Here is a 23678-nt window from a genome sequence, read left to right as displayed (position 1 = left end):
GATTCTTAGAATTATTAGAAAAATAAGTTGGTCCATATAAACATATACTATGTTTTTATTAAACTAACTATCAAATTAATTAATAGTGTACAAAAAAATATTTTTCTTTCTTTAAATAAAAGCTACGGCATTACCTAATATGATTAACACATATATGACAATTAATTATGAATAATACATATTCGATAAAAAAAATTCTAACCTCTCTTTTTTTGTTCAATTTTATACTATTAAAAGAAATTAAACAATCACATTAAGCATATAATAAAAACAATTAGATTTTTTCTTATATGTTATATTTTGAATTTTTAAAAACGACTATAAATTACTAAAAATGATAAAAGTCTCACTATTTTGTATATTATCTAATTTTGAGCAATAAGAATCATTAATATAAATATTTTCAACAACGATAATATATTTAACAGACCAACATTTATATTCATCATTTTATAATTGATAAAGATTGTAGTGTTGCAAAATGTTAAAATCATTTCATAAACAAACGTTATTATAAGAACTCACCCCGCGCATACGCGCGGGTTATCATCTAAATGTAATATAACCAGACGAGACACTTTCATATAAAATTATATACTCTCTCCGTTTCGAATTCCCTCCGTTTCGAATTAGATGTCGTTTTAGAGCAAAATTTTCGTTTCAAAATTAGTATTGTTTTATGATTTTAATGCAAAATTTATCGACTTTTTATTCTAATTTATTTTTCTATTGGTTGAAATCTGGTTAGTTGTATTGGTAATGATGTTTTTATCTAGTATATAGATAAACTTAAATGTTTTATTAATCTGTTTGTCAAAGTATATAACGACAAATAAAATGAAACGGACGGAGTATTAAATAAAATACACTTTTGTTATCTCTTGTTTTTTCGGTTTGTCTCATTGAAAACATATTAAGTAAAACCCGATTGCTATGTTTATTATTTTATTTACATTCAATTTTGTAGCCCGAGATGTCAAACAGGTTTACCTATCCCGTTTCGTTTCGTACAGCAGCGGGTTAGTCATCGAGCGGGTCATAGCGGGCCTGTCCTGCGCGGGCTGCGGTCTTCAAATTGCCGGCCCAAATCCGTACCGCAGAATCTATAGACCTTCGCGGGCTGTCCCGCGGGACGCCTCCTTATCAAACCGCCTGCTACAGCTTCTTTTATGAATTTTCAAGTAGAAGAGTTGTGTAAAAGAGTTGAAGAGAGCTCATTAAGCTTCACCAAAACCTTATCAAAATCAATGCCACAAAGCTCCGTTTGTGCTTGCGTTCTTGAGTTAAAAACCTTCTTTTGTTATCAGTATAAGCTTTTGTTAAGTTTAAATCTGATTGAGTTGTTTTCTTTGTAATAATTTGGTTCAAATGGTGTATGTCTTCATCAAACCATCTCTCTTTTTAATTATTTCGATTGCAAAAAAATTCGTGAATCGCTTTGCCAAATTATACAAGTGACTTGATATACAACTAACTTTACTCCTAAAAACACCATTATAACCAAATTTAATTTAAGAAAAACACCACTTCACAGTACTGAAAATAAAACCAATCAACTTAAACAAGAAATATCACATTGTAATAAAACAATTCATAGTTGTGTGTAATAAAAAGTAAAAAACAAATCAAAACACCACCAGAGCTCGAATCGTCGTCGCTGGAATTGGAGTCGTCATCGCCGGAGCTCGAATCATCATCGCCGGAATTCCTTATGTTTTCTGGGGGAAAAGTCACAAGAATCACTTTCTTCTCACTCTCTTTAAGAATCACTTTCTTCTCACTCTCTTTCTCGTTTTTTTCAGGTAAAATAAAAAAATGCTGAAAAAATGCGGATCTATGTAATCCTGCATGACCCGTTTCGGCCCATCCCGCAAAAGACCCAGTCCCGCAAAAACCCGTCCCACGAAGCCCGCAAATTTGCGGACCTAGAAAACCTCGTTCCAATACCGTCCCGCAACAGTCCTTTATGGGATAGGCCCGCAGTCCAGATCCATAATTGCCATATCTATTTCTAGCAGTTTTTAGTTTATGGCTTTATGGTTACTTCGATTCCAAAACCGAACCAGAAGATATTTCGGCTATAACATGGAACTTAGTCAACAGTCCTAGCAAACTGATTCTTAGAGAGAACGTATCAAGATTCAAGACCGCAAAAGAATCACCCTAGAGGGTTTTTTCAACTAATCTTTTTTTTATTTTTATCAAATACAAAATGAAAGGAATGGTACGAACTCTAAGCTAATACTGGTACACATTAATGTTACAACAAAGCAACTCAATGGAAACTGGCAACAACTTCACGGATCAGAACCTGTTTTGATGGTCTGATTCTGTCCCTCGAGCAAACTTATTTGTCGCCTGAGTTTAGCAATATGAGCTTGAACCTATCGAACAATGAATTTAAAAAACGAAACAAATCATCAAAACATACACCAAGAAAAATGTAACTTTATTCCATCTTTGGTTAATTAATTAATTACCTGTTGACGAGCAGCCGCAAGCTGTAACAACTCATCAGCTTCAGAGAAGCTCGTGAACCATTGTCCCAAGCTATGATCTTTAGTATCACCTCTCTTCTTTTTCCCGTTATCATCAACTTGCACTATTCAAAAATGCAGGTTGTGTAAAGAAGTCATTTTACAAGAACATGAATCAACTAAAGTAGAATGAAGAGAAGCTTACTAGGAGCAGGCAAGTTGTAACCAGAGGGTAGTCTAGGAAACGTCAAAGCGGGGTGATTCTGAACCCTGGAAAGAAAACTTTCAGAAGGATCAGGAAACACAATCTCGTCGTAGTGTTCCACAACCACAGGCTTCTTCATAGTCAAAGGACCTGATTCATCTTCTGGGTATAACTTTAAGTGATGATATCTGTTTTTTGTACACCAAAACTCGTAAGTGATATAATGTGTTCAATCGATGGCATGCGATAACTATAATGGGAGACTTACAAACTCAATGGCTTGTCACAGACGTCGCTGTGGAAATGCAATGTAATAGCAATCTCGAATTCTCCCCAGCCAGATTCGGAAACCTCGAATGGAGGCTCCTCGATGACTCTTGTGGGGTTGTTGAAACTAGAGTGAAGCTGGAAGACAACTTTCTTTATTACAACACTGATGTCTTCGTTAGTTGCCCCACGAACATATACAGACCATTTGTGAGATTGGTATCTGCAGAAACATATCCATTCAGTTGAAGGGTATTGTCAAAATATAAACTGGATTCTTTTGGAAATTAAGAAAGTAGCTGACTTTAAAATTAACTTACAGACAGAGAAGAAAAGACTTACTCGCTAGCCTTCTTGCCAAGCCAGGAAGCAATGTTGCCATACACAAGTGGAACGCTTATCTCAATGTCTTTAAGCTTCTTCTGTCCATTAAATAAAACATTACCAAAACAACAACAATAAAAAAATATATGATTTTTGTTAGTATTTACTGGCTTTTTGAATCTAAAAAAAATGGAGGAAGTCTAGAGACAAGACAACACCTTTTCGTCGGATTTGGTCATCTTGGTTCTGAGGGATTTCAAAGTGGGCTCGGAGGTTTCAGGCGGATCTTGAGCTTGTTTCTTAGATGACGAGCTACTCGTCATTCCTTTTGCGTAACTAATAATTTCATTCGGACATAAGTACAAGGTTGGAAAGGAGAGAAACTCAGTTTTGTTCTTCTCTCTTCAGATCTCTTTTTTTCTTTTCAGCTTTCCGATGGGTTCAGAGAAACCCGATCCAAACGGCGATCTCAACTATTCGTTCTCCAATTTTAGGGTTTTTATTTGTTTTTTATTATTATTATTTTCACTATTTTGCGGCAAGATAATAATCTACTCCTATCTAAAGCCAAGCCCAGTTCGTTTTTTCTTTAGGCTGCAGGCCCAGTGAAATGCCCCGGTCCAAGTGAACAAAGTAAAACATATGCATATTTATAACTGTATAACCACGAATCAAACGGTATAAAATATTTGTTTATATGAAAATGTAAAATTTATACTTAATTTTTATTACTATTTTTTTTTTGTCAACTTTCTTTTCATTATATCTAGCCCAATGGACTTGATTACATATTGGTATTAAACTAATACAAAAGGTTCAGAAAATTACAATGAAGTCCAAATCGAAAACGGTTACTGCTAGCTCATCTTCCACGCGTCAATTGAAGAAACTGCATGAAACACCACGTGTCCTTCACAAAGGATGGTGATGTTAGGAGTTTTCAAGGCTCGTAAGACAAATGTTGTAGTATAGTGATTGTCGAACCATTTCTGAGGGATTTCAAGCACTGAGAATGCAAGTACTCACTTAATTTAAGTGCAACCAATGATTTAAGAGGTTTCTAAACTAATGATTAATGATAAATGAAATGACTTTCTTTACTAAGGGAAAAGAGAACTCATGGGCATAGGGATTAGATCTTGGGTGATCAAGTTTCGAACTAAGGATGGCAAACGATCAATCAAACTATCAACCTTAAGCTTAGACACAATCTTAAACAAACTCTATGTCTAGATGAATGTTCATTTACTAACATATCTCAAACATCAAATGTCTTTGGTTGAATAATATGAAAGCAATCATTACTAACAAGTCTATTGGCTATCTTAACACCTTTAACAACAAATGTCTTTGGTAAAGTATGTTAAAAGCTTAGGAGAGTTGTCTCAGGCATTTTATCAAACACCTTGTGGGTGGGAAATGCCTAAAGATCAACTTTTGAGTGGTCAACTCAGAAGATGCATTATGAATACTCTACTAGCAAGGAACAAGAATGATCTACACTAAAACTTCCTAGAACTAACCTAATCACCCTTAATCTCCCTAACCCATGAATTCAAAAAGTGATTACTCACTAATCTCCATAATTCCTCTTAAACCCATGGTGGATTTCAGGTTAATCATGTAGAGAAATAGATAAGAAATCAACAAGAACACAAGACGAGAGCAATCCAATCTGAATCAAAAGAAGTTTTCACTAGTTCTTCTCTGGAAAAGAGATTGTTTTTTTCTCTGGTGGCTCCCCAAGTACTTAACTTATGTTTAGGCAATCTAAAAACAATAAAACAAATGACCAAAAGGCCCCTGAAATAACATAAAAATCGTCCAATCAAACACGCGGAGCGACCTAGCATAGTCGCTCCCAGGAGGTCGCTCCCGACGTGTTTCTTCGTGTCTCGCCCCGTCAAAACGCGAGCGACTTGAGCTGGTCGCTCTGGCTGGGAGCGACCTTGGTAGGTCGCTCTGAGGGGTCGCTCCAGGATGCTCGATTTTGGTGTCTCTGGACAAGAGGACGCAAGTGACCTTGGTGCGTCGTTCCAACAAGTCGCTCCGAACTTCGGGAGCGACCTCAGTGGGTCGCTCTGAGAGGTCGCTCCGGGCTTCATTTTGTGTCGTCTCGCCATGGAAACACGAGCGACCTCGGAGCGTCGCTCTGGCAAGTCGCTCTGAGAGGGATGTCTCACGATAGAAACGCGAGCGACCTCTCCATGTCGCTCTGGCTGGATCGCTCCGGGATGTTTGTCACAGCGACTTCACGGCGTCGCTCCTGTGAGGTCGCTCTGGTGCGCTGCTCGTCCGTTAATTGCTTTAAACACTTCTTTTGAGCTCCAAATGTACCCAAATGCCTCCAAGAACTCCATGTGGTACTCCAATACCTGATAAAGACTCATGTATGCAAAATGCAACCTAAACATGGCTAAATCCTAGTCTATATGATCAAAATTCACATGGGTGAATGGATAAAACAATGTAAATATGCAAGATATCAACTCCCCCAAACTTATTCTTTTACTTGTCCTCAAGTGAACTTTCTAGAACTCATAGGGAGAGAGGTTTGAAGGTGGGAACTCATAGCCAAAAGAAACACACAAAGCACTCAAATCAACATCTAAATTCAGCATTAGTACACCCTCTCTTATTATACTATAGCTTCTCTAGGCCTATTCAACTCTTTTCATCCCTACACTCATCATCATGCATTCACACATGCAAATCAGCCAACTCTCAAGTTCATTAAGCATATCATCAAGTGAATTCTTGCAAATGGTCAATTGGTCCAAATCATTTGGTTGAGTAAGGGAAGACTTTTATTCAAGTGGGTCAAGAGGTTCAAAATCCATGATCTTTTAAAGTGGTTTACTCTCAAAACAAGTAGCCTTGACATTGCACATAATATATCTAAGAAATGGATCAACTCATGCATACAATGCTCAATCTCCATTGTTCTACCATTTTCCCAAACATACAAGTTACACAATCACTTCCCAATGTCAAACCCAACTCCCATCTCTCACCAAAAGATCCCAAGAATACTTTACACATAAAACTTTTTTTCTTTGAAATCTATAAAGGATTCTCTCAACTTCTAAACAAATCTTAGCTCTAAACAACTTTGCTAACCCCCTTTTCTTTCTTTTTCTCTTTTTTTTTTTATTTTTTTTTATTTTTTTATATTTTTCGGGGGCCAAGACTTTTCATAAACTCGAGCTAGACGTTTATTTATTAATTCCAATAAGATTATCCATTTAAACACAAAGAGTCTATTCTTTTCCTTCGAACTTTTCATGCTTCCAAACCATAGTCACAACACTCACCCCCACCTATAGCTAGACAATAGAGTGCCTAATCTAGCAAGAATGAAGACCAAGCATTGTTGATCCCGATACTCTCAACATTATGCACATGTAAGGCTTTCCGAAAAAGGTCTCACTCATCAAATAATGAAAGCTCAAAAGGAGGAAATAGTTTTGGGAATGGTGTACCACTCGAGTTTGTCAAAAAGATTGGCGTAAAGGATGTGACAACTCAAGTGTGTATATCCATGACTCAGTACCCAAGGGACCATGAGCAAGATGCATTAAGTTCGTCCAGTTCAAATAAGGTTGTAGTTGGCTTCTAAGACTGAGTTTCAGCAATCAACAAGTTTCAGGAAGAGTTTTCAAGGCTCAAAGCATACAAGTGTTTTTGAGAGGTGCATAAGCTACTCAGGTGCAAAGTAATGTTCTTTACAAGGCATTTCAAATCATTGCTCCCAATGCAAGTAAATGCAACCTATATGCTCTAGACTCTCCTAGAAATGCAAATGATGCAAACTAAATGATTTTTTTTTATGCAAAGATATATGTATAATGCAATGCATGAGGCTCAAAATCATCAAAGCAAGCGTGATCAAATACTTGGTACCTCTCCCAAACTTAAATGACACAGTCTCTGTGTTGTCAAGGAGAGAGAGATACCCAAAAAGAGAAAACTAATATGCAAAAACGAAATGGTATATACAAGGGAAAGTAGTGGGTTACCTTCTATGGGGAATGAGTAGAGGGAGATGCTCCCTCCTCCTCGTCCTCAGGTGGTAACTCTTCAAGGTGCTCATCAGCAAGAGTGCCCATCTCTTCAATGTAGAAGACTTGCCCAAACACTGTTGATTTCTTCATTTTCTCCTTGATGTCAAAGTGGAGAACATGCCCTTTACCCAAATGGAGATCAATCGTGCCCTCTTTCACCTTAACAATTGCTCCTGCTGTAGCTAAGAATGGCCTTCCGAGAATCAATGGGTCTTGAGCCTCCTCACCCATCTCAAGCACCACAAAATTTGTAGGTATCTCATACCTTCTAATCTTCACAGGTAGGTCCTCTAAGATGCCCACATGGTACTTCACTGAACGATCAGCTAACACCAGAGAGAGTCTACACTTCTTATACTGAGTGAATCCAAGCTTCTTTGCAACAGACAAAGGTATCACACTGACACTAGCTCCCAAATCGCAGAGACATTTCTCAAATACCATAGGTCCAAGAGCACAAGGTAGTGTGAAGCATCATGGATCCTCTAACTTCTCTGGAACATCAAGCCTTTGGATGATGGCACTGCACTCATGGGTAAGAATCATCATGCTTTCCATTTCCTTCTTCTTTGCATCTACAACATCTTTCAGGAACTTGTTGTATTGAGGAATCAACATGAAAGCATCGATGATGGACATTGAAACCTGAGCTTCACTCATTTGCTTCTCAAACAAAGCCTTGTACTTCTCTAGCAGCTGCCTCTTGAATCTACCAGGGAATGGTAGTTTGGGTTCATAGGGAGGAAGAACAAAAGAATTCTCACTTGCTGGAGCAAGAACTTCACCATCCTTCACTGTTTTCTTCTCTTCCCCAACCTTTCCTTTACCCTTGGCTTCCACAATCTTCTCCAAGATTTCATCATTGATTTTCTCATCAACAATCACCACTTCATCATCTAAGTTGATGGCCACCTCCTCGCCTAGTTTCTCAGCATCCCTAGTGAGGGTTGTAGGAGGTAACTGTTTACCACTCCTAAGGGTGATAGCTTTGGGCTCCTTGGGGTTTTGGTCAGATTTTCTAGGTAGAGATCCTTGCTGGCGAGTCTGGTGAGTGTTCATTGAAGCAAACTGATTCTCTAAATTCTTGACTGTAGAAGCAAGATGTGAGAACTTGTTGTTGAGCTCATTGTAGCTCTCATCAATCTTGGAATGAAAGTTCTTCAACTCATAACCAACATGCTTATCACTTCTAGTCTGAGACTCCAAGATTTGTTTCAGGAGGGTGTCAGTGCTGCTCTCTTGAGGAGCAGAGGAACCAGATGAGGGGTTTTGTTGAGGTTGATAGCTGCCTTGCTGGTTGTTTCGAGGCGGATAACCACTCTGTTGGTTGTTGGGATTGGATTTCTGTTGGTAGTTGTTGTACTGAAAGTTGGGCTCTTTTTTGTACCAGCTACCATTGTTGTTGATGAAACACAGCTCTTCCTGACCTTCCAAACCCTCAACCTCATGGACAACAGGTGGTGTCTTTTGGCTTGGGTTACCAACAAAGTGCAGCTGCTCTTGTGTGGATTTATCAGCAAGGAGGATGTCTATCTTATCCTGTAGAGCTTTCAACTCCTTCCTCGTCTGCTTATCATCTGTTTGACTACTTCTGTCGTGGTCTCCACTGTACTCTTTACCATGTTGTCAACCAGCTCCTCTGCATCTTCCTCAGTTCTCCCCAAAAAGAACCCATTGCTAGCTGTATCCAGTCTGGCCATGTACTTAGGAAGAGCACCACGATAGAATGTGCTCAGCAAGCTCTCCTTAGAGAAACCATGGTGTGGGCATTGAGCTTGGTCGCCCTTGAATCTCTCCCAGGCTTCACTGAAATATTCCAAGTTCTTCTGTTGGAAACTGGAGATCTCATTTCTCAGCTTAGCAGTTCTTGAGGATGAGAAGAGTTTCTCCAAGAATGCTCTCTTGCACTCATCCCAAGTAGTGATAGAGTCGCTGGGTAGAGACTTCTCCCACTGACGTGCCTTATCCCCTAAAGAGAAAGGGAATAACTTCAGCTTCAAGGCGTCCTCAGACACACCATTGGTTTTTGACAACCCACAGTAGCTGTCGAACCTATCCAAGTGATCAAATGGGTCCTCTAGAGCCAAGCCATGATACTTGTTGTTCTCGATCACGTTGAGGAGTCCTGACTTGACCTCAAAGTTATTGGCTGCCACAGCTGGTGCTCGGATTCCGAATCTATGACCATGTATGTTGGGGCGGTCGTAAGTGCCAATGGGTCGAGCTGCTCGCTGTTAGTTGTGTGGAACGTTGTTGGCATCATTTTGAGGTATGTCTCCCATATCAGTATCCAATCTCTGCAAGTGAGACTGTTGCTCTTCTTCTCGTCTCTTTCTAGCACACTCTCTCTCTAAAGCTCTGATGTATGCGGCTCTTGGAACTAGGTTTGATGGACCCTTGCTCCTCAGGTTCACACACCTGTAAAGTAAAAGGGAGGTGAAGAAGGAGAATCAGTAACAAAAGAAAATAAAAATGACTTAGTCTCAAGCAAGTGACTAAATCTCAATGTTTAAATCTACTCAGAATTTGGCAACGGCGCCAATTTAATGTTAGGAATTTTCAAGGCTCCTAAGACAAATGTTGTAGTATAGTAATTGTCGAACCAGTTCTGAGGAATTTCAAGCACTGAGAATGCAAGTACTCACTTAATCTAAGTGCAACCAATGATTTAAGAGGTTTCTAAACTAATGATTAATGATAAATGAAATGACTTTCTTTACTAAGGGAAAAGAGAACTCATGGGCATAGGGATTAGATCTTGGGTGATCAAGTTTCGAACTAAGGATGGCAAACGATCAATCAAACTATCAACCTTAAGCTTAGACACAATCTTAAACAAACTCTATGTCTAGATGAATGTTCATTTACTAACATATCTCAAACATCAAATGTCTTTGGTTGAATAATATGAAAGCAATCATTACTAACAAGTCTATTGGCTATCTTAACACCTTTAACAACAAATGTCTTTGGTAAAGTATGTTAAAAGCTTAGGAGAGTTGTCTCAGGCATTTCATCAAACACCTTGTGGGTGGGAAATGCCGAAAGATCAATTTTTGAGTGGCCAACTCAGAAGATGCATTATGAATACTCTACTAGCAAGGAACAAGAATGATCTACACTAAAACATCCTAAAACTAACCTAATCACCATTAATCTCCCTAACCCATGAATTCAAAAAGTGATTACTCACTAATCTCCATGATTCCTCTTAAACCCATGGTGGATTTCAGGTTAATCATGTAGAGAAATAGATAAGAAATCAACAAGAACACAAGACGAGAGCAATCCAATCTGAATCAAAAGAAGTTTTCACTAGTTCTTCTCTGGAAAAGAGATTGTTTTTTCTCTGGTGGCTCCCCAAGTACTTAACTTAGGTTTAGGCAATCTAAAAACAATAAAACAAATGATCAAAAGGCCCCTGAAATAACATAAAAATCGTCCAATCAAACACGCGGAGCGACCTAGCATAGTCGCTCCCAGGAGGTCGCTCCCGACGCGTTTCTTCGTGTCTCGGCCCGTCAAAACGTGAGCGACTTGAGCTGGTCGCTCTGGCTGGGAGCGACCTTGGTAGGTCGCTCTGAGGGGTCGCTCCAGGACGAGAGGACGCGAGCGACCTTGGTGCGTCGCTCCAACAAGTCGCTCCGGAATTCGGGAGCGACCTCAGTGGGTCGCTCTGAGAGGTCGCTCCGGGCTTCATTTTGTGTCGTCTCGCCATGGAAACGCGAGCGACCTCGGAGCGTCGCTCTGGCAAGTCGCTCTGAGAGGGGTGTCTCACGATAGAAACGCGAGCGACCTCTCCATGTCGCTCTGGCTGGATCGCTTCGGGATGTGTGTCACAGCGACTTCACGGCGTCGCTCCGGTGAGGTCGCTCTGGTGCGCTGCTCGTCCGTTAATCGCTTTAAACACTTCTTTTGAGCTCCAAATGTACCCAAATGCCTCCAAGAGCTCCATGTGGTACTCCAATACCTGATAAAGACTCATGTATGCAAAATGCAACCTAAACATGGCTAAATCCTAGTCTATATGATCAAAATGCACATGGGTGAATGGATAAAACAATGTAAATATGCAAGATATCAGATGGCCACCGAGAGTTTCTCCGCCGCAAGAGCTTCTCCACCGTGGGAGCTTCATCTTCACCACTTCCGATCTTTTCTGTTTGCCACTGTTGTAGCATCTGAAACCTAATCGCAAGTCCAATACCAATTTACATGCTTCTCACTTTAACGCAAACACTCAATAAAAGAGGTCTTGCTTCACCGGAATTAACTCCAAGGATAATTGGAATCAAAAGACCCTTTGCCGGACCGTTGAAACAACGCCGGACTCTCCTGAATCCACTTCACAAACGATTCAAGCTAACCATCAAAGTCTTCTTCCTTCTTATTAGAGATGCTCCACTTGAATGCCTTGGACGGTTAAATAAACAGAGTAGAGACTGATTCTCATCAAAAAGAGATCAGAGTGAGCGATGAAGAAGATATTTGATTGAGTATTCTACGGGATGAAGTTAAGCTCGAAGTGAAAAGCAAATATTGACAGTTATCCAATCATGAAGATCGGATGATTATTGATCGGTTCAAAGCAGGGATAGAAGATATCATGAAGATCAGCCCTGATTGAAACCGATAAACACAACAAAAGAAAAAAATCGCCTAGCGAAAGAGAAAATCCAACATAGACTCGCCTAGCGAAAGAGGAAGTCCGACAGAGCGGAAGTAGAGTCGGTACCGGACCGAATATATTACATCAAAAGACAAAAGTTGGTGGTGGTGACCGACGACGGAGCTCACCGCCGGTCACCGAACGCAGGCTTAGTTAAGAAGTTTTGTAGTGAGAGGTTGGAGAAAAAGTTTAGAAAGAGAAAGGTTTATTACTATTTTTTTAAAAAAAGATTAACTCAAACAATTACATATTATTTTATCAAAAATCAAATACATAACATAAATTTAAATACATTATTAGAAAAACAGTATTACATAATATTTTTACGACTCATAGTGTGTTTACAATATACTCTCTGATATTTGCATCCAGCGTTTTCATGTCTTTAGTATCATTCTCCAGTTCGGTGTTTTCAACATATGTTTGTCCCATTATTTCAGCAAATACATCATCTTTAAATTATGAAGACTCATTGTAGCTAATACCAATCTCCTTTGCACATCAATACTATGTCTTGAAAATTCACAAAAAATCAATTCTTCATTTTTTTTTCCAAACTCCAAATGTTTTTTTCAATAACTAAACGCAAAGGTACATGCTAACGATTAAAAAGTTACTGCTACATAAGATACCAAACGACCATATTTCGTGATGATCTATATGGAGAAAAAAAACTTGTTTATTTGAATAGCTAAAGTCAAGAACATCATATTATCTGGTGGTGGTAAAAGAAATTCACGATGATTGTTTTGCGCCATTGTAAGAAATGATTTATCATGACAAGATTATGCCGTATGCGGTTCTTTTCCAAACATATGTGAACAACATATCTAAACACAAATGGTCATGATATTAAAAGATGTTCTATCATGTCGATCTCAATTCATTCCTTGTAACTCTGGCTTGACCTTCACACACACATGAACCATGTCCATTGATCCAACAAATCCGTTATAATTGACAATATTTTCTATCCATAAGTCAATCACGAATTCTATTTAGTTTTTACCATGTCGGAGTGTGAATATAATTATAAGCAAGTAACTCAGTCGCTCTAAGCAATTTAACTTGTTTTCTTTGTTTATAGGTTTTGACCAAATCGTAGTCTAACATCTCATTAAACTTCATTGTATCCACATATCCGTAGAAACATGGCTACAGTCTCTTCACTGTTTAAATTCAGTGTTGGTCCCTACCCATAATTTGCTTCCATTTGATGACACAATGTTCTGAAGCAATCATGTGATATTCATAATAATTGAAGATAAGCTGCATGATCTTCTTGTAACCGAAGCCAAATAATTTGGATTGATCCTCTTTCAAAATATTCATTTTAGTAACTCAAAGTCGGTTGAATAATCAACTCTTCAAATTGTTCATTCACCAAATTCTACAACTCTACTCTCTCTTCATAATTTAGAAACTGAACTCCTTGTGACGTAGTTGGCATATACGAAAACCTAATTTTTAAAAAAATTATATGAAAGTAAATGAAATGATTGGTTTACACAAAATGTTAAAGATATTACAAAAACATAAAACAAATTAAGACATCTTTAGTAGTAGAATAATAAAATTTGAACTAAGTTTCATCTTTTGGATCGATTTTGATGCTCATTGGAAAAAAAAACTGAACATTCAATTCAAGCCAACATAACATAGAATAAAAATAACTAAATAATCATAACAGTCATAACAATCTTATTTAAAACAACATAGATCAACGGAAAAATTGGTCCTACACATGCAACCATCAATAGTTACACATTTCCTTATTCTTTTTGAATATTTTAACATTTCTTGCATTTGATCCTTGAAAACTTGGAGAGAATAAAATGTAATATTTTTTAGATGATAAGTATAATAAGAAGAAATGCGTTCTATTTACAACCACTATTTTTTTGCATTTTTTATCACTTTTGATTTTTTGATGTCTTAGTATGTGTGGTAAAATAAAAAGCATTCATTACAGTAATTCGAATTGACAGATAAAAACAGTTCATCAATGTTTAAAAAACAGCCTAACTCACTTATGTACCTTCCATATTATTAATTAATTTAAATTTATTATCGGATTGGTTTCATCAGAGTAAATGCAAGTAAAAAGAAAAATGTGGAAAATGAAATGGTGAAAACAAAATTAAAAGAATAAAAATAAAATAAATATTATTACTGTATAAAAATATAGAGTAAAGCTGAGCGTATATTTTTCTCCATTTAAACATTGATTAGAGTAAAATATAATAGTTATTTTCACTTGATTGGTAATTCTTTAGTGGAATGTGGAGTAAATTAACATTTAGATTAAATATTTATGTTAAAAATAATATTCACATTCACACTCTTAATTTGTGAATGGAAAAAAAAGTGGGTGGTTTTCACTAGTGTATTTTTTACATTTTTCCACTTTCCATTCTCAAATTTAAACCAACCACTTAGTTAATTCAAATTGTCTAACATGTTCATTAAACGACCACATGAGCGACTTGGCCTTCTAATCCATTAAACATGTCCTCATGCAATCTAATCAAATCTTAGCGAACATCACATCCATTAAGCACATTGTTTGATTTAGACGCTCATTGAAAAAAATGAACATTCAATCCAAGCCAAAACAACATAGTATAAAGTGTAAGATTTTCTTCGATGATGAGTATAATGAAAAGATGTGTGTCATATTTACAATCACAATTGTTTTTAAATTTCTGTTACATCTTTTTGATGTCTTGGTACGTATGAAAAGAAAAAGAGCATACACTACAATTATTTGAATTGACAGATAAAAACATTCATTCATGTTTAGAAAAACTAACCTAACTCATTTACGTACCTCCCACTTTATTTATTAATGTAAATTTGGGTTCTGGTTGTTTTCATGAGACTAAACTCAAATAAATAAATAAATGTAGAAACCGAAATGGTGAAACAAAAATACATGAAGAAAAATAAAATAATTGTTATTACTGTAGAAAAATATATAGCAAAAATCAGTGTATACATTTATCCATTTAAACAGTGATTAAATGAAAACATAAATAGTTATGTTTAACTTATATTGGTATATTTTTAAGAATGTGGAGGAAATTTATGCTAAAAATATTATTCATTCACACTTTTAATTTACGAATAGAGAAAAAATGTGGACGGCTCCTACTAGTGTATTATTCACTTTTTTCATTTTCCATTTCCAAACTTATGTCAATTAAATAGTTAATTCAAATTGTTTAAAATGTTTATTAAACGACCAATTAAATGAGTTAACCATCCCAATTCATTAAACATGACATCATGTAACCAATCAAATCTTATCGAACATCACAATTCTTAAGCACATTTCCTGATTTAGACACTCATTGAATAGAATCAAACATTCAATTCGAGCCAACATAACATAGAATACATATAACTAAGTTATCACAACAATTCTAACAATCTTATCTAAAACAATGTAAATCTACGAAAGAAAATGATCCTACACATGCAACCATACATGGCTACAAATTCACCTTGGTCTTTTTGAATATCTTAACATCTCCTACGTTTGATCCTTGAATATCTTAAATATCTTAACATCTCCTACGTTTAATCTCTTAGATGGTGAGTATAATGAGAAGATATGCGTCACATTTACTAGCACCACTTTTTTGCATTTTCTGTCACCGTTTTTTTATGTCTTGGTATGTGTGGAAAGATAAAAAGCTCAGAATCTCGCTTTTTCTCCTCCAGCCTTCGAATTTGGTTTTCAATGGTTTCAAGGTTAGCTGCAATCATATCAAGATCCATCTTTCTTGTCGATGTCAAATACAGACTACAAGAAGCTGCTATTTATAGGCCCAGGCGAAGAAATCCTTTATTATTAGTATTATTATCTTAGCTTAATTAGTATTCTTACGTAACATGATTCCAGAAAATATAGAACTTTAATTTGAGTAGTTAAGTACGCTGAATAATTCTCTCCTAGATAAAAGTCCGCCCCTCAAAATCAAAGAGTCTTTTTTGCAGGTATTGTCACTCAACTTAATTACGACCACTCCCTCAGGAATAAGAGGCAATAATAGAACGCACTGTATAGAGTAATCCCCCGCTTTTCTCGGATTTCTAAAGGCTTGCCACTCCTTACTCGACAGCTGAAAGCTGACCAGAGTCCTCGTTTACCCTATATGCATTATGTAGGTCTGCCTACTCAGATCACGCTTTTATTTCTTTATGTTTTATTGGTTGATTCTTACGTAACTGACTTTGGCTAATCCTTACTCGACAACTCCGTCTTTTGGTGAGAACATAATATAGCTCTCTTGAATTTCTCTGGAAAGACGGAACCTTTCCAGCTCACTCTATCATAACACGCGTATAGAGTAAATGAGCACAATAACGTTTTTTGTACAATAAGTTCTTTTCTCCGCACTTTTATTTTTGGGCTTTCTTGGATTTGTTTCCCAGTAATTTCATTTTTGACTTGGACGTGAATTTTTTCATTGGGCTCAGTATTAGAATTATCCGAAGGTACAATTCTAATATACTTCAAAACATAGGAAAATTTGTTGGTAAGAATCATAAGAAATTGAAAAGATTTTGGTCAGGGCTGGATTATTAAGGTAACGTAAACGAATCGTTCTTACATGCATAATGTTTGTTTTATCATCTTACTTTACTTCTTCATCAAGAAAGCAAGGAACTAACATTTTAGACAATTTGATTGACTTAAGTTTGAGAATAGAAAATGAAAAAGTGAATAATACACTTATGGAGTCCGTCCATATTTTTCTCTATTCACAAATTTAGAGTGTAAATGAATAATATTTTTGTCATAAATATTTACTTCAAATGTTAATTTGCTCCACATTCCACTAAAAGTTACCAATCAAAAAAAAAATTATTTTTGTTTTACTCTAATCATTTTTTTAAATGGATAAAAGTTATGCATCAATTTAGCTCTTTATTTTTCTACAGTAATAACATTTATTTTAATTTTCTTCATTTAATCTTGTATCACCATTTCATTTTCCAAATTTTTCTTTTATTTGTGTTTACTCCAATGAAACCAGTCAGAACCCAAATTTACATTATTGAATAAAGTGAGAGGTACATAAGTAAGTTAATTTAGTTTTTCAAAACATTATTGAATAATTTTATCTGCCAATTCGAATAATTGTAGTGGATGCTTTTTTTTAATCTTTCCACACGTACCAAGACATTAAAAATGTGAAAAAATGTAAAACAATTGTGCTTGTAAATAGAATACATATCATCTCATTATACTCATCATCTAAGATAATCTCACACTTTATTTTTTTAAGTTTGTAAGGATCAAACGCAAGATATTTTAAAATATTCAAAAATATCAAGGTGAGTGTGTAATTAACTATAGATGGATGCATGTGTAGGATCATTTTCTTTTATAAATTTACATTTTTTTAGATAAGATTGTTATGACTATCATGATTACTTAGTTATATATATTCTCCTAGTTAGTGAATATAATGAGAAGGTATGCGTCATATTTACTAGCACGGTTGTTTTACATTTTCCGTCATAGTTTTTATAATGTCTTGGTATGTGTGAAAAGATAAAGAACATCTGATACAATTATTCGAATTGGCAGAAAAAAAGTTCACCCAAGTTTATCAAACTAACATAACTCACATATGTACATCCCACTTTATTTATTAATATAAATATAGGTTTTGATTGGTTTCATTAAATTAAACTCACATAAAGAAAAATGTGGAAAATAAAATGATGAAACAAGAGTAAATGAAGATAAATAAATTAAATGTTATTATTGTATAAAAATACGGAGTAAAGTTAAGTTTATAAGTTTCTTCATTTAAATATTTATTAGAGTAAAATATAAATAATTATATTTAACATAAATATGCATCACATTTAGAAGCACAATTTTTTATTGAACTTTCTATCATATATTTTGATGTCTTGGTATGTATGGAAAGATAAAGAGCATTCACTTCAATTATTGAATTGACAGATAAAATCAGGTCATCCATGTTTAAAAAACTAACATAACTCACTTATGTACCTCCCACCTTATTCATTAGTGTAAATTTATTATGAAATTGGTTTCATTAAAGTAAACTCGAATAAAAGAAAAATATGAAAAATGAAATGGTGAAAACAAAGAATTAAAATAACATAAAAACTATCACTATAGAAAAATATAGAGTAAAGTTGAGTTTATATTTTTTTAATTAAACATTGATTAAAGTAAAACATAAACAATTATGTTCCACTTGATTGGTAAGTTTTTAGTGGAATGTGGAATAAATTAACATCCATATTAAATATTTATGGTAAAAATACTATCTATTCACATTCTTAATTTGTGAATAGAGAAAAATGGGTGGCTCCACTAGTGTATTTTTTCACTATCCATTTTTAGATTTAAGTCAATCAAACAGTTAATTCAAATTGTCTAACATGTTTATTAAACGGCTTCCCAATCTGTTAAATATGTCATGTCGCACTCCAATCAAATTTTAGCGAACATGACATCCCTTAAGCAAATTGTTTGATTTAGACGTTTATTGAAAAGAATCAAACATTTAATTAAAGCCAATATAACATAAAATACATGGATGAACTGATTTTATCTACCAATTCGAATAATTAAATCAAACAATATAAATATAAGGATCCGATTGGTACGAACTTTCGCTTTAGGCTGTGCTGTTGCTTTAGACTGTTGGCTGTAGATATTTTAGCTGTTAAAACTGTTAGTATTATTTTAAATATTGAAAAAGTAAAATTAATAATCAAAATCATAAAATAGTAAATAATATTTAAAATCATTTATTATAAATATAAAATTATGCCAATAATAAAGAAAAAGCATATATGAAACCAAAAGTTATACAATATGGATCTCAAAATAACAAGAAAAAATAACAATGAATAATTTATCAAATAAATTTTATAATAAAACTAATATAAAGTAGAATAAGTATTTTAGTTATTATTGGAAAGACAAAAAAGTATTTTTTACAATAAAATAACGAAAAATCTATTTTTCTTTGTAAACCACGTGAACGAAGCTGTAGACATTTTTTGAAAAGAAAGAGAGAGAAATAGAAAATGGCTTTGAGAACTTTAAAATTAGAAATTCTGGTGAAAAATATACTTTAAGAACTTTAGAATTAAGTCAAACTTTTTAAAGCTAAACGCCAATCAGAGCCTAGATCTAGTATTAAAACTACAACTTAACAAAAAAAGCCAACATAACATAAAATACTATATACTAAGTAATCATAACTGTCGTAACAGTCTTATCTAAAACAACATAAATATACGAAAAAAATGATCTTACACATACAACCATCTATAGCTACACACTCACCTTGGTCTTTGAATATTTTAATATTATAATAGTACAATTAATAGAAAAATTTATTAGTCACAATTGGTAGCCAATCACTTATACTCAATCATTCTCAGCATTTTTCTTTTTATCAAATTTCTAAATAAGTTCTCTTTAGACTTTAGGGTTTGAGTGGTAACAATGGTCCATAAAACAGAAACGGACGGGACAAAAATTGTCACCATTCACTTTACCTTTTCGTTTTGCGTTTTCTGATAAAAAAATGAGAGAAAACACCATGTACTGTTGTCAGATGGTAAACACCCCATACCCGCACTTTACGTGAAAAAGCAGTGGTTTGTGGTGGTTTGTGATTTCTTAAATTATTTTTATTATTTTCAAATACAACAAAAAATTAAAATATCTAGCCTATAAAAAGACGACGTACACTATCAATTTACACAAACATTTTCATTTCACACTTCAGTTGCACAAACATTCCAGTTATCTCACAAAAAACGACGTATAATCTCGCTCTCTTTTTTTTCTCTGGTGCAAAAACGTTTTTTGTTTTCAAACAAGAACAAGGTACGTTTCTTTTTTTTTTGTCTGAAAGAATATTAGCTTGTAATTGGTAGTATGGGAAGCTATTAAAAGCATATAAATTAGTTAAGTTAAACTATTAAAGGTATCTAAACGAGAAAAAAAATTGGGTCCCAGTCTCTGTCTACGTAACAAAATGTTCGATTTTTATAAGTTTTTGGTATTTATCTGGATTACGCTATGTGGTTTACTCCTGTTATATATAAAAATATTAGACCTAGAGCAGACCTGTTACGTACAAAATCAACAAATAGAAGCTTTCTACGTATGTAAGTAAATTAACTGTTTATGCTTATAAAAATTTGTTATATATTAATGAAACCAGAGAAAATATTATTTTGTTAATTATAAGCTGCAAAACATAAAGTTGAATAATTATTATGTGTTTGAATAATGTTTTTAAACAATTTTGTTGTGTTTGCTGAATTTTCCCCTTTTGAAGGCGTAATACGTATATATATTTTACTATTTAATTAATATATTGAATTATATTAATTAATAAACTTAACTATATTAATAATATTTGTGTCCTTTTTAAAATCTAGATATGTCGGGAAGACGTCGTGGAAACACAAATCCTTTGGAACAAAGAAACTCAAATGTTTGCAATGAGACTACATCACGAGTAAGAAATTTTATTTTATATTTAATGCAACTATTTTAATTACATATTGTTAGATAAAATTTTAAGTTCAACGTTTTTAATTTGTAGAAGACGTCGAGATTTATGTGGACTTATGAACAAGAAAAAAACATTGATTGACTTGTTTGATCAAGCAATTTCTATGAACGATTATACTCTTAAAGATCCTACGGTTCTTGGAAGAGAGTACATGGTTGACAAATTCAACCGTGCATTTAATTTGAATATAAATTACGCATTTTTCAAGAACAAACTTGATGATTTCAAAAAAGCATATAAGAAGTGGAAGTTTCTCATGACTTCTACTGGTATAACGGTTGATCCGGAGACTTCGAAAATGTATGCATCAGACGAATGGTGGGAAGCCCGTGAATAGGTAATAATCTTTTAATTGTATTAACCTATAATAAATATAAACAACACATTTATGATTTTTATAAACGTAAAATTTTACTAGGTATGCAAAATAACAAGATCTTTTAAAAGAGAACCACCACAGTTTTGGGATGTGATGGTACGATGTTTTGTATTCCACGATGTGTATTCGCAACCTCAACAGTCGTCACGTCAATGAAGACAACAAATATTGAACGAAGAAACAGAGGAAGATGACTTGCATGGTTTTTCAGACATCGATGGTGATAACATACCTCAAAATAATGTTCCCCGAACCCAAGAAAGTGAAGAAATATAGCGTGTTAACCTTAACACTGTACACATCCTTCAAATGAATATATTCAAGATCCAACTCGGCTTCCTTCTCGAAGAGTATTTCACAAGGAACTGGAAGACGTGGGAGTACGTCGCATATGTCTGGTAGAAACTCATGAAGTAGTTCAAGAGGTCACCGAAGAAGACAATCATTTGAGACTACAATGCAAGACACAATTAATGGATATAAAGAATTTCAACGTCAAAGTCTACAACAACTATGCCCAGGTGCTTTTGATAAGGATGATTATGATGAATTCAAAAAAGCAGAACAAATATTTCTTGCTTTAGAGCTTCCTAAATTCACCAAATTTTACTGGGCTTGTATTAACTCACTTAAAGAGCTGGTTTTTTTGGCGAAAGTATTTTATTGATATAGCTGGAGGTAATGACGAGGACAAATTGCAACTACTAGAAGCTATGACTGGTGTATCACGAAACAATGAAGATATGCCAAAGCAATTGGGCTCTGGACAGTTATTTGGGAGTCCACATTCTGGAGGTTTATCATCTGGTAGTCAATCTTCTGTGGGTAATAGTTCAAGAGGAAACAGTTTTTAAAACTGGGGTGCACCACCGACTACACAACAATGGGGTACACCTCCAAATTTGCAACACTGGGGAACACCACCAAATGTTCAATATTGGGGGACACCACCAAATGCTCAACCATGGGGTGTACCTCCAAATGGTCCCAGTTGGAACATACCTCCAAATGTTCAACAATGGAGTACGCCACCATATCCTCAGCAATAGAGCATTTCACAAAATTTTCATCATGTTCAACAACCATCAAATTTTCAGGAAGCCGGCTCTTCTGGACAACACCAACAAATGTTCACTTCGGATTTACAGTTGGAAATCAAGTTGGAAGTCCTGTGAATAATCAAAAAAACTATTCAGAAGGTGCAAGCATAGATACTTTACCAAAGGTCCACCAATCACCATCAACTAGTAACGGTTTCACTAATTATTTTGAATCTAGAAGCACATCACAAGACCAAGACGTGGAGGTCTATTCAATATTTGGGGAACTACAGAAGAACCTAATAAAGGGCATCAAAGTGATTCAGGAGACGAAGAGTAGCGATCTGGTTGTCATGTTTTAATATTGTGATATATTATTATTATTGTTGGGTGTTAATGAATTTTAATGTGTTTTAAAATATTTCTATATTATTTTTGGTGTGTTAATGTGTTATTTATTATTATTTCTATATGTCTAATAAAATATATTTCTTTATTAATTTTCAGGCATTTCGTATATGTCAATTGCGATCACAAAACATCCACACACTCTCTTATGAAGATAGAATTGAGTTGTGAAATTTAGAAAACGAGCAATTTGAAGAGTTAATAATTCAACCCACTTTGAGTTATTATGAGCGATATTTTCATAGAGCACCTGCCCGGACAGACGAAGGTTTAGAGTGGAGAAATATGTGGGCTCGACTTCAAAAAGATGATGCGGCTTGTCTTAAACTCCTACGAATGTCGCTGCCATGTTTCGGAACATTATGTAACATGCTACAAACAAATTATGGTCTTCAACCAACTTCAAATGTAAGCATTGAGGAAAGTGTGGCTATATTTTTGCGAATATGCGGGCACAATGAAGTTCAATGAGATGTTGGGATGAGATTTGGACGAAATCAAGAGACTGTGAAAAGAAAATTTAAAGAAGTTCTTAAAGCGACATAATTACTTGCATGCGATTATATCAGAACTCCAACAAGACAAGAACTATACCGAATTCCTGAAAGACTTGAAGTACATCCAAAATATTATCCATATTTTAGTGGATTTGTTGGAGCTATGGATGAGACTCATGTTTGCGTAAAAGTGCCACAAGAATTACAAGGAATGTATTGGAATCGACACGATAATGCATCGTTAAATATCATGGCAATCTGTGATCTCAATATGCTATTCACATATATATGGAATGGAGCACCAGGATCTTGTCATGATACAGCCGTTTTCACAATGACACAAGAAAGCGATCCTGAATTTCCTTTGCCTCCGATGAAAAAGTATTATGTCGTTGATTCGGGGTATCCAAACAGGCAAAGATTTTTGGCTCCATATAAGTCATCACGAAACAATGTTGTCAGATATCATATGTCCCAGTTCAACTATGGGCCTGCTCCACAGAATAAAGAAGAAGTGTTTTACGTTCAGTTATCGAGAGGACTTTTGGAGATTGCAAGAAAAAAATGGAGGATTATTTGTGATTTTCCAAGATATAGTATTAACATACAAAAGTGAGTGATAATGGCTACAATGGGATTGCATAATTTTATCAAGATTTCAAATTTTTTCTGATGCAGATTTTGCTGAAGTAATGTCCGAAACAGGAGGATTCAACACACATGGGAATGCTGATTTTCATGCCGATTTGGA

At 35.0% G+C, this 23678-nt stretch overlaps 1 protein-coding gene, 1 non-coding gene and 1 pseudogene across 3 annotated transcripts; 2 read left to right on the top strand and 1 right to left on the bottom strand.

Moving 5' to 3' along the window:
• Positions 1–2155: 2155 nt before the first annotated feature.
• LOC106375374 (transcription initiation factor TFIID subunit 14b) lies at positions 2156–3786 on the bottom strand. Of its 2 annotated transcripts, none has more exons than XM_013815264.3 (6): positions 3492–3786; positions 3292–3368; positions 2951–3172; positions 2683–2870; positions 2481–2602; positions 2156–2384 (listed from the first exon to the last, which is right to left on the bottom strand). In XM_013815264.3, exons 1-6 carry the CDS (start codon positions 3594–3596, stop codon positions 2298–2300), a joined length of 801 nt encoding a protein of 266 aa, XP_013670718.1. In that variant the 5' UTR covers positions 3597–3786; the 3' UTR covers positions 2156–2297. The 2 variants fall into 2 exon arrangements, with proteins under 2 accessions (XP_013670718.1, XP_013670717.1); XM_013815263.3 differs by having other exon boundaries at positions 3292–3371; positions 3492–3784.
• Positions 3787–9089: 5303 nt separating this feature from the next.
• LOC125590789 lies at positions 9090–9196 on the top strand. The gene has a single exon (XR_007326791.1). It is a non-coding gene; the product is annotated as a small nucleolar RNA R71 (small nucleolar RNA).
• A 7543-nt stretch (positions 9197–16739) lies between these two features.
• LOC111207805 lies at positions 16740–22949 on the top strand (annotated as a pseudogene).
• Positions 22950–23678: the final 729 nt, after the last annotated feature.

This window comes from Brassica napus, chromosome C7 (genome assembly GCF_020379485.1).
Source record: "Brassica napus cultivar Da-Ae chromosome C7, Da-Ae, whole genome shotgun sequence".
NCBI classification, from domain to species: Eukaryota; Viridiplantae; Streptophyta; class Magnoliopsida; order Brassicales; family Brassicaceae; genus Brassica; species Brassica napus.
The sequence above is the reverse complement of the archived record's forward strand: the minus strand, read 5'-3'. Positions and strand labels throughout refer to the sequence as shown.

What these genes read in the sequence shown, in the direction of transcription:
- LOC106375374 (XM_013815263.3), bottom strand. Translation starts at nt 3,596, where the DNA reads ATGACGAGTAGCTCGTCATCTAAGAAACAAGCTCAAGATCCGCCTGAA. An exon ending in TGTGACAAGCCATTGAGTTT is followed by an intron (nt 2,871 to 2,950) that starts GTAAGTCTCCCA and finishes TACAAAAAACAG; the next exon opens with ATATCATCACTTAAAGTTAT. An exon ending in TTACAACTTGCCTGCTCCTA is followed by an intron (nt 2,603 to 2,682) that starts GTAAGCTTCTCT and finishes ATTTTTGAATAG; the next exon opens with TGCAAGTTGATGATAACGGG.